Source organism: Lathyrus oleraceus, chromosome 7 (genome assembly GCF_024323335.1).
Source record: "Lathyrus oleraceus cultivar Zhongwan6 chromosome 7, CAAS_Psat_ZW6_1.0, whole genome shotgun sequence".
Classification (NCBI taxonomy): domain Eukaryota; kingdom Viridiplantae; phylum Streptophyta; class Magnoliopsida; order Fabales; family Fabaceae; genus Lathyrus; species Lathyrus oleraceus.
Genome location: NC_066585.1, coordinates 101,973,140 through 101,984,997, shown reverse-complemented (window position 1 = coordinate 101,984,997; position 11,858 = coordinate 101,973,140). Strand labels below are relative to the sequence as shown.

Here is an 11,858-nt window from a genome sequence, read left to right as displayed (position 1 = left end):
AAAAATACAGTGCGCGAAAAAACAACCGGCGAAAGAAAATGACAGAAGAGTCGCCACCGTGCGTTATTCATCCCAAAGGAGGGAAAGGAAACGCTCGAAGTAAACCTGAAAAAAGGAAAGGACAAGACAGGGTCTCGCAACCAAATCTTGGGTTCGGGAGTCGGTTATGCGAAGGGAAGGTATTAGCACCCCTACGCATCCGTAGTACTCTACGGGATCCACTTTTGTAGTTCTTGTCTAAAGGGTGTGAGTTTATCTTGTGTTGTTTACCAAAAAAAAGGGTTAAATGAAAATGACTCGCGCGGATGTCGCATCCACTGCATACGTATCTCATATGAATATGAGAATCAGAGTCTTCGTAGCTCGGCTGACCTATGGGTTGGGGGATGTGTGCTCGCTAAGACATCGCGTCTTATGCCTACGTATCTCATCTGGCCTGAGAATCAGAGCAAAACGTAGTTCGGCTAACTACGGGGTTATGGATTGGGTTTTGGACGAACGACGTCACTACGCAATCTACCGGATGCTCGACCTTTGGAGACTTACTCGCCTGTAGTAGAAGGAGTTAACGTGTTGCTTTGGGTTTTAGGAGAAGAAAAATCAATGAAGGGTTAGGGTTTGGGATGCTCAAGGGCAAAAAGGCAGTCCTTGACGAAGGAACCGCGCTACCTGCAGGGATATGAATACAAAACACAAAACATGTATCTCAAAGTAAAATGCCACCAAGGGGCTCAAACGTTGCCTCCTATCGAGGTCTTCCAGCTAGGAAAGCAGTAAAATGCGGGAAAAATGTAAAAGTACCACGCGGATAAAGATCCGAAGTAACAACAATTAGAGGAATGGGAAACCCTGAGATCCTTCCAAGCTAATGCCATCAAAGAAAAGTGAGTCAGTACATGTAATCGGAATGAACCTCCAGGGGTTATCCCACAAATAAAGTGGGAAACCACGCAAGTTATCCCTGCAAACGTCATGTGCCTTCACAAAAACTCAACAAAAGGGTTAGTGAAACAAGATAGGGTAACCAAGAGTTGCCCCCAAATCAAAATGTAACCACATGAATCATGCCCTTTCAATTCACACAAAAAAAACCAAGGGTAGGAGGCCTAAACCTCTTGTTAAACATATGCATCAAAAGGGTATCAAATTCATCCATAATACCTCATACATTCAGAAAATTCAAATTGAAAGCATAGAGATGATGGATATAGGGCAAACCTGATTGGAGAGCTTGATTGAAATTGGATTGCACCGGGGTTTGCAGAACAATCTCAGGGTTTATATGAGATAGAAATGGTTCTTTGCCAATGAGTTCCCTTCAGTGTCCGGAGGTTGCTCTGAACTCTGTTGACTCTTCTCTCACTTTCTTTTTCCTCCAGGGTTTTGTTCCAAGGAAACCTCAGAGTATTTTGCTTCTCTTCCTTCTTCTCCTCTTTTGTGTGACTTTTGTTTCAAAGAAACTCTACTATTTATAGGCTAATATTGATAGCTTAGTGGGCTTTTGAGAAAGATCCAAATCCAAAAAAATTTATTATATTTTATTTATTTAATTATTTATTTAATTAATTAATTAAAAAATTTATTATTATTATTATTATTATTATTATTATTTTTTTTTTAAAAAAATTATTATTATTATTATTATTATTATTATTTTAAAAAAATTATTATTATTATTATTATTATTATTATTATTATATATATATATTTATTTTTTTGGATCTAATTCTGATTGACATGATGAAATGCAATATGAAATGCTAAATGAATGCATGAATGAGGAGGGCAAATTTTGGGGTGTTACAGTCTTAACCAAAATTCTCGCAGTCGTTTTGTTCTCCACTTCGCCGTTCATCATATTAGTTAATGTCTCATTGTCAATATTTATTTGAATCTCAAAGAAACCACAATCCTTAGCCACACTAATAGCCTTGTTCATCGCAATTGCCTCCGCTAGCAATGAATTATCGTCCCCATCCATTCAACGGGTGCATGCAGCCATCGATTCCCCCTTTGTCATTTCTAATAACCACAATTAAACCCCATTTTCTTCTCGTCTCCAAACTAGCATGAGTATTGTATTTAATCCATCTTTCCTCCCGAGGTTTCCACTTTAGATATTTTTTGAGTTTATTGTTGACCTCTTGCACTTTTCTAACTTTTTCATTGTTGTTTTGCAGGTTCCTCTTCTCACTGATACAATGTGTTTCATCCATACTTTGATTCCAACTGTTCATAACTCTTTGATCCTCATCATTTTCCTTGCTAACCATCTTTGTCATATACTTGTGCGTGGTTTCGTTGCGTTGACGATTCACCTTCTCTTCATGTCATTGCATAGTTTTTTTTTTTTTTTTCAGAATGCTCTCTCTCATTTTTATTATTATAGATCTGAGTGATTTGTTGTTTATCCTGTCATGCTATGATTTTTAATGATATGTTGTTTACCCTAAAATAATTAGGAAAATAATTTAGAATATTGCATATTAAAAATTTATTTTGCAAAAAGAAATTGTTTAAAAAACTCCCACAAAAGCTTTCGCCTATTAACCCAATCCGATTTATTAAGCTTTTAAACTTTACAAACTTCATTTAAAAAACTCACTAAAGAAACAAAGATTGTTCATCTGTTATTTTCTTTTGCTCTTCCATTTTTGCTTTTGATTTCATTTTCCTTGTAACCGAAACATTAATTTGCTTCCACTCTTTAATAAAAACGGGGCGCGAAAAGCCAAAAAAAGATTGATGAAATGACAATTTCTTCCATCAAATCACATCTATCAAATAATCCAAATTCTTAACGCATGCCACTCACCTTTCATTTCTCTCTCAAAACAGCAAAAATGAAAAGAAAAGAAAAGAAAAAATAACAGAAAAAAGCAAAAGTGAAAGAAACCTCAATTTTTTTTATTTTTCTTATAAAAGGAGAAAACATTCACACTAGTCACACCTAAATAAAATAATTAAATCTTCATACTCCATAATTTACTAAATTTTAATATATTATATTATATATTATATTATTATATACTACTTTCACAGTACCTGTTGACAAAAAAAGTGTAACCGCCCTCTTCATACTTCATCTCTTTTGCGTTTTCAACACACACATTTCGTTGGAATTTCCGGTGACTCGTTTTCCCTTTTCCTCCGATGAACGGCGGCGATAACCGTTACCGGAAGTAAAACTGAAAAGAGCTATTTCGTATTTTGTCCTTCTCAGCTGGCATGTCTGACGACAACGACCTTACGCTACAGACTTTCCGAGCTCTGGTGGAGAACGCGGACCACAAGTTCGCTAGGGTTCGCGACGCACCGGCTTACGGTCGTGTGAACCAGAACCACTTCTTCCACAAGGTTTTCAAGGCTTACACGCGCTTATGGAAGTACCAGCAAGAAAATCGCGCGAAGCTTGTTCAGTGCGGTCTTAAGCGATGGGAAATTGGTGAGATCGCGAGTCGGATTGGTCAGCTCTACTTCGGTCAGTACATGAGAGCTAGCGAAACGAGGTTTCTCGTTGAGGCTTACGTCTTCTATGAGGCTATACTTAGCAGAAGGTATTTTGAAGGATCCGAAGGTTCGTCGAAAGATCTAGGAGTTCGGTCCAAGGAGTTGAGGTTCTATGCAAGGTTTTTGTTGGTTTCGTTGATTCTGAACCGTACTGAGATGGTCAAATATCTCATGGACCGGTTCGTGGCTTTGGTTGATGATTGCAAGAGTACTTTTCGGGTAATAAGTTGTTTTCATTCTCAATTTAGCTTAAGTTTGAGCTTAATCTTTGATTCGTTTGGAAGTGTTAACAAGTGTTGAATGTTCAGTTGATTACCAAATTTAGTTTTCGCTGCAAAAAGAAAGTGAAGTAGTCATAATCGATTTTCCTTTTTTTACTCGTTTTTGTTGACAAAGTTCTTAGATGGAAGTAGACATATGAATGTATGGTATAAATGGTGTTTCCTTTCTTGTATTAAACTATAGAAGTATTCTAACTTGGAAATTAATGATGAAGCTGCTCTGTTTAAATCAATTAGTTAGCTTCTGTGAAAAATTTGGAATTAGAGTAGTTTTAGGTTTATATAATTGAGGAAAACAACAATAATTTGATGTATGTAGTGGATAGGTCTTGGTAGTTATTTTATCAAATAGAATACGTGGTGGTTTGTTCCATTCCATATCATGTGAAGTAATGTTTGTTTCATTGATTAGTTTTGGTGATACTGCATGAGATCTCTGTACTAATAAGTGGAATTCGTAATATCTGATCCCACAGAAGAAAATAGACATGGGATGGGATAGCAGGATTTACCGATTTAGGGCTTTAAAACAAACGGATTAAAAAGTTTGCTTACGTTATAGGTTGTAGGTTAGATTGGATAACCTGCTTTAGTCGTTTACTCGTTTTAGCCTTAGTCCCTAGTTTCTTTTGTTGGTACGCGTACACCTGACTATTGTCTGAACTATGAAGGATATCAATCATGGTTGTCAAACTGTGCTGCCGTGGCAAAGGATGAATGTTGCGTGAGATCGTTTGATCTCCTGATCTGTTGCTCGCATCTAACAACCATGACATCAATGCCGTTGTAGAGTAGGTTGTACCAAGGTTATTGTAGATACTTCATTTTGACTATATCAAAGAACATCAAATGGCGGCCTCCCGTTGTAAAACCAAATCAAAATCAATGCTCCAGGTCACCTGAGTTTCAAGTAGTACTCCACTATGTTATATTGACAGGGTGGACCAGTCTTCCAGAATAATGGTGTTGGTGCAATACTGATTTTCTTTTAAAAAACCTATTTAATATATATTGTGTTCTGATCATCAATTTGTTGACATTCAAATGTGAGGTTATTGTTGCCAATTTGAAAGTTAAGCTACCACTTCTCAATCTGAGTGTGCTGTATACTTCTGTTTTTCTACTCGAATTTTTCATTATTAATAAAGAAGTAAGTTTTAGTGTTTTTTACAATGGTATTAAAGATCTTATGAAACTTGACTATAGTATGGTTCATTGGTGCTTTGTATTTCACTATTTATCCTGGGAAGGAAATATCTTTGTATTGCTTGTTTGACTTGATGAATATGAACTGTTTATTTTCAGGATACTAATTTCAAAGAATGGAAGCAAGTGGTGCAAGAAATTGTCCGCTTCACAAAAGCAGACAAGGGCCTTAGCTTCAGGCCTATGCGATATTGTGCTATATTTGACTCTCATCAAGCTTCTCTTCCTTATGTGGCCCGCTTTCATGCAAAAAGGGTTTTAAAATTTCATGACGCACTCTTGGCAAGCTATCATCGAAATGAGGTCAATTCTTGCAATGATGGTTCTTAAATTTGTATTAATAAATAACTTTAGTAACTGAAAGGTACTGAAGCTTTTGAATCTTCATATACCCTCCATTTCAGGTCAAATTTGCTGAGCTTACATTGGACGTCTATAGAATGATACAATGTTTAGAATGGGAGCCTAGTGGATCATTCTACCAAAAGCGTATAGTTAGACCTAAGGAGAATGGTGATGTGATTGATCATTCAGGAGCTTCTGGGATAATAGACATGAACCTTGCCGCAGATATGACAGATCCAAATACACCTTCTAATCCTACAAAGGCTACCTTGTATCGTCCATCTGTGACACACGTGATAGCAGTGAGTTTTTATGCCTAGTAAAAGTTAGTATGTCTAGTAAGTTTGATTTTAACTTCGCTGAAATTTATAAGCGGTATTGATTGAGATTTTTATGGCTTTTCCTTTGACAAGATTTGTACTTCCATATCTGGTTTGGGTGTGCTTCGTTGGTTCTACTCTATATTATAATATATTTGCATGTTTATTTGTCCATATTTGCATAACGTTTTTTGGTTTCACTCATGTTCGATCTGATTTATGCACGGTTGCCAACATTTTCACATGTTAAATCTGACTGCTTATATTCTTTGGTTCACAATCTTCAAATCACTCTTGGGGTTTGTTATTTCATACGTTGAGCTTCATGTTGTACACAGGTTATGGCCACAATTTGTGAGGAGCTGCCTTCAGACAGTGTTGTGCTAGTATATCTTTCAGCCCCAGGTTTACATTTGATCCGATTTTCAAGTTTAAATAATTGGTCTACAAATCATGCTGTTTTATGTTTGGTTAGTTGCCATAATGATCTGTGATCATTCATACAGGTAAGGCTGGTGTTCATAATGGTGGGCCGTCCAAATATTCAAGACACAAAGTCCTTTCTCAATCTTCTGATGAACTAAACTCTGGAATATCAGAATCTCAAAATAATGGCAAGAGTGAATCAAGTGGTCATCATGACAATTATCTGTGGTTTGGTCCCAAGGGAAATAGTGGTGGGTACCTGTACTTAAAGTCTTTTCCCTGTCAAACTTTTCTTATGATTGTTCCAGGAAAAATTATGCAAATTATCGGTTTTTCTTTCCATTTTTTGGGTTAGTATCAATTGTATGCTATAAAAGAAACAAGTACCTCTGTTGTGTCTGCATTTACGTATGCTGTTTTTGAATTATCAGGTTCAAATAACCTTTACCCCGGCGATCTTATTCCCTTCACTCGGAAACCTCTTTTCTTGATTATTGATAGTGATAACAGCCATGCATTCAAGGCAGGTTTGTCCAAACTTTTGTATGTGTTTCCTAGACAGTGTTAATGGCATGATGAAGTTAATAATTAATTTGTTTCTGCATAATCTGTAGGTATATTAATATCACAACATTTCATGATGAATTTCAATACATTAGCCATAAGAATCACGCCTTGTTGATTTCCTTCATTAATTTGAGCTGGAATGTAGAACTTTCTTTGGGGACAAAATTGAAGTGGTGTAAAGAAAAACTATTAAATTATTAAATGGCACTGTTAACATTCCCTGTGTAGCTACAAAAAAGAATGAAAAATATATCATCTTTTGGGGTTAAGGATGATTATGTACTAGTTTTTGGGGGGAGAAGATTTGATTTCTGGCTTGTTGTTATTTACCTGTTTTGACCAATGTTATTTACATCGACATGTCTTGATTAAATGTCTGTAATAAATGATTGTAGGAATTACATGGTGCTGAAAGGGGAGAGATGGCTGCTCTATTTCTTTCACCTTTAATCCCGGTTTTTAAGAACCCAGCTGATGTAAATGTACATAACGGAAGCCAATTTACCTTTTTCTTGACAGCTCCTCTATCAGCATTTTGTCAAATGATTGGTCTCATCCCTAATGAGGCTGATACAGTAAGCTTATACAATCTTTAAACTTCCTCAAAACAACTTTAACTTTGGTTGGTCTAATTTGACATGTTAACTGTAGGATGTCTACAATGAAGCTGAGAACATAATCGCCGATGCTTTCTCTGAGTGGGAAGTAATTCTTTGCTCATCAACTATCATGGATTTAGTATGGGCACAAGTTATAAACGATCCGTTTTTAAGGCGGCTTATTTTAAGGTATATGTTCTCTAGTTTTTGCATGAGTTAGTCAATGTATTCAATTCATTTATTTTGATTGGTGATTGGTTCTGTAGAACGTCACAGGTACAGTTGACTGCCGTTTAGACTTCTTCAGGCACTATTAAAATTGAAGTTACTGAATAGACCTGTTGTGTTGCATTATTTATCTACAGATTCATATTCTGCCGATCCGTGATATCTTTTTTCTGCCCACCCGAACAAAGTGAACTACATCTGCCGCTTTGTCTACCCCATCTACCTACTCCTGTTGCACCAAAGTCTGAAGCAGTGCGTTCTGTAGTCGTGCAACTTGCCAAACACTTTGACGTTACTGACTCCTTTCATTTCACTGATACATAAGATTTGGACTTCAATTGCAACAAGTAAATTATTAGATTTTAATGCAGACTTTCAAAGGTAAAGATTCTTTGACCCAAGGAATGTAAAAGGTATGGTTAACCTTTTGGGTGACATGACAAGAATATCAATGGTGGGGCTTGGGCTGTCATGTGGAGGATGGGATTGTTGGTGATGGTTGCATCTGCTTGTTGTGCTACTTAATTCGACCCCACTTGGTTTACTGATCCATATGCTGTATTTGGCGGTTTGCTCTCTAGTGTTAAAGGTTAGGTCGTGATGGGTGCCTTACTTTGGTTGTGTAGCCTGACAAGATAATTCGTAGTTGAAAATTAGTTGCATTTGTTCATATTTCATAGTTTTTTTTTTGGTGATTTATATTTCATAGCTTTGGAAAAGAACAAAACGGAAGTTGTTCATATTTCATACTTTTTTTGAGCAGAACGGTTTTGACTTTTGATCATTGATTGGGGAGGATGTATTATGGGAAGAACGAATTCCGTCAATATTAGAAAGTAAAGTCACTATTGTGTGAGATGAAGTTTTCTTTTTTTGACAGAAATGTATGAGAACGAATTCAGTTTATTATTTTTCTTTGAAGTCTCTTAAATTTACCCTTTCTAGATATGGATGGATTTTTTTTTTTGGTATAGAGGAAAAAAATAGAAAAAGCTAACCACAAACTCTTACAAATTTAAGAAACGAGACTCTAATATTATCATCAATTGAAATGATATTTATTTCATTTGTAGGGACTCTTAAAAAATAAAGAGTTTATTGTTCAAAGGAAGACTATATTTAACTATATTTATCTCTTATTTCTTAAACTCTTTGGAATACCTATCAAGGCTTGTGTAGAATTGATCAATGAATGCTTCTAATTAATTGGGAATTATTTTGCACTGCCTAATCGATTAAGGATTTAGTCTGAATGATTAAAGTAAGGCAAAATGTTTCTTAATTGATAGAAATTTTTTAAACGGTCAAACCTTATAGCCGTTGTAGGGTTTCTTTTTGGGATTAAGGTTTCCTTATTTTGAAAGTTTTTAATTAATTAACAACTAGGGTTAATAGATTAATTTATTAAAAAGGTCCATGAATTATTTTTCTTTTGAGACAAATTTTTTCCTATTTAAATGAGACTTCTCCTCATTTTTTACAAACTAAATTTGTGCATAATTTTTTTTATTCCTCTTCTACTCTCTCTATTTTCACTTCTTCTTTTTTGAAGATTGTCGTAATGCTAAAAGACTGAAAGGCATTTGTGAGAGTGTTGTTGTAATCGATGTAATGATTTACTTGCCTTATTAAAGAGTTTAATTTTCCTTTGATTTTATAAGACTAAGTAGGTTCTTGAGCTTAACCTTTGAAAAATTTTGTTTGGTTCTAGAGATTATCCTGAAAAAATCTCTATTTAATTCTTGGAATTAATAAAATTTATGTATAGTTTTTGAGCTTAGCTAATGAAAAACTCTGTTTAATTTGGAGATTATCCATATAAAATCTCTTTGTGGTTCGTGAGATTAGTTAGTTAAAATCTTTATTTGGTTGTAAGAAGGTTCATGAGCATGACTTGTGAAAAGCTTACATATCTATTTAGTGAAATTCTTAAGAGCAAACACTTGGGGACATGAGTATGTCAAGTGGTTAGATCGAACCTGTATAAATCTCTAGTGTATGTTCTCTTTTCCTTATCTTTTTTTGTTTTTCATTGCTTTATTATCTTTACTCTTTATTTCTGTCTATCTATATTTTCTCTGTTCCTTCTTCCATCGATTCTACAACTTAATCTCTATTTATTTTATAAAATTAACTTAACCATTTTTATAAATCAAATTTTTTATAATTGGACTATAATTTTCAATCAATACAATTCACCCCATTGTGTTTGGAGTCACTTGATAAACATTCTCAAATTCATCCACCTTATTCAATTTAGAAGAAATACCAATTTTTTTGGCATGTTCATCTTACTTGGCTTGCCTGTCAAAGTATTCTTTGATTAACTTCTTGGTAACGTTAAGCTCTATAAGAGTCTTTCCCTATCTGCGTTGGAGGTTTCCAACTATTTTTTCAAGGTGTCATTCTTCTATGAAGCTTTCCTGAGTTAAGGACTCCTCCATTCTTGTAACTATCAGGGAGTTAATAGGAACAAGCATTTGCAAATGATAAAGGGGCTCTGCAATCATCTCACACAAAATAGTATTGTTAAACTTGTCCAAATGAACAAAGTCATACCCCCGAATGACATGTTGGAATTATTTTCTAGCTCTGGGTCCCTTTTCACAAAGGTGTATGGAAGTTGGAAATGGATGAATGCTGATGAAGAGCAAGGATGGTCCCCTATAGCTAATCTATATAGGTTGAGATCCCCTTTCCATTTTTTCTCTACAGGCCCTTCAATCGCATGGTCCATGCCCAACATCTTCCTATAAGCAGAGTCACTTATGACCATTGAAAGGGTTTTCTTAGCAGGATGGGAAACCACCTTGACCTCAACTTTCTATGCAATGGAAACTTTTTTTTCTGACATCGCTTTTTTATGACATCATATTTTTTCCTAGTATCTTCCACTTTTATAGTAATGTCCACCTCCACGAGGATATCTATCTCTACAACATCTATGGGAACTACATTAAAAGACGTCATTGTATCACAAAAGGAGAAGAGGTGTCGTACACTAATATTATATAAGCTCACAACACACTTTGCATCGATATCAATAATTACTCATGTAGTAATCAACATATTGTGTAATTATGGTGTGTATCAACATATTTTTTACTTAAATTTTTTATGAGTTAAGAACAATTATTTCATCAGTTTTTTCTAGAACAAACTTTATAATTGAACTTGTGATTGCAGTTGCACCATACTACAAATCATGCCCTGGGGAGAGTCCCTAAAAAGGGAGATTTTATCATAACATACACTAAGTACAAAGTTTTTCATAGTTAGAACCTTTTCAAATTAGCATTTCACATTACCATCCTTTTTTGTTGATGTGGATGATAAGATAATGCACAACTAAGAGTATTCATGGCTACGGGTCGACCTGCAAATCTACTGATCTAAAACATTTTTGTAACAAATAACACTTAAAAATCTTATTTTTGGAACAAAATATCATTTTTTTTTCTTCTTTTGATGTAGAAGTTAAGACAATATTACAACAACATAACATACCATAAACTCTTATTTCTAGAATAAACAAAAAACTCCTGAACTACTTCCTCTGTCCCAAAATAAATATCACAGTTGTGAAAATTATTTATTCTATAATAAGTGTCACTTTTAGTTTTCAATGTAATTTTAGTTTTTATCTTCCAATTATATCGTCTAATTAATACATTTAATTTGCCCTTTCTCTCGCATTCCACTAATGATAATAAGAATACACCAATAACAAATAAGGATAATTTTCTAAAATTGTCATGCCCTCTCTTTTATTTATCATATTTTTTAATCTATGTGAAAGTGTCAACTATAACACTTATTTTGGGAAGAAGGAAGTAATTGTTATGTAGTTCAAACATAGAAAGAAAGAAAAAAAAAAGTTTAAATGCAGTTTTTGTCCCCCTAGTTTGAACGTTTTAAACAATTGATTCCCATATTACAAAATCAACTATTTTGTTCCCTTAATTTTGATGGCATTTGGATTTGTGTTGCCCCCTTTCAATTTTGCTTATGTGTCAACTTCATTAATGAGGTGACATATTCTATTTGGATCCATGTCAGCAATTCATAATATTTTAATTTTCATTATGTATATTTTAATTAAGAAAATATTTTTAAAAAAATTAAATTAATTTTTTTTTATAATTGATATAAAATGCTAAAAACAAAAATAAAAGATCAAAACCTTAATCCCCCGATTCACATCCATCGTTCTTCAGAAGTAAAAAACCCATAATCCCCCATTGGCACTCGTCCTTCAGAAGAAGTGAAAAATCCCTAATCCCCTATTCGCACTCATCGTTACCCCCTTCGTTCACCACCGTCCAAATCGTTCAAGTGTGTATATCGTCCGAATCTAAGTTATGAAATTGTGTTTC

General features: G+C 34.6%; 1 protein-coding gene across 2 annotated transcripts; it reads left to right on the top strand.

The window, feature by feature from the left end:
- The first annotated feature begins 3,031 nt into the window (after positions 1-3,031).
- Positions 3,032-8,388, top strand: LOC127101569 (uncharacterized). Of its 2 annotated transcripts, XM_051039020.1 has the most exons (9): positions 3,033-3,729; positions 5,097-5,300; positions 5,402-5,644; positions 6,001-6,067; positions 6,169-6,339; positions 6,520-6,611; positions 7,051-7,230; positions 7,307-7,443; positions 7,620-8,388. In XM_051039020.1, the coding sequence occupies exons 1-9, from the start codon at positions 3,229-3,231 to the stop codon at positions 7,804-7,806; spliced, it is 1,782 nt and encodes a 593-aa protein (XP_050894977.1). In that variant the 5' UTR covers positions 3,033-3,228; the 3' UTR covers positions 7,807-8,388. The 2 variants fall into 2 exon arrangements, 1 of the variants encoding a protein (XP_050894977.1); XR_007794663.1 differs by lacking the exon at positions 7,620-8,388 and having other exon boundaries at positions 3,032-3,729; positions 6,520-6,615.
- Positions 8,389-11,858: the final 3,470 nt, after the last annotated feature.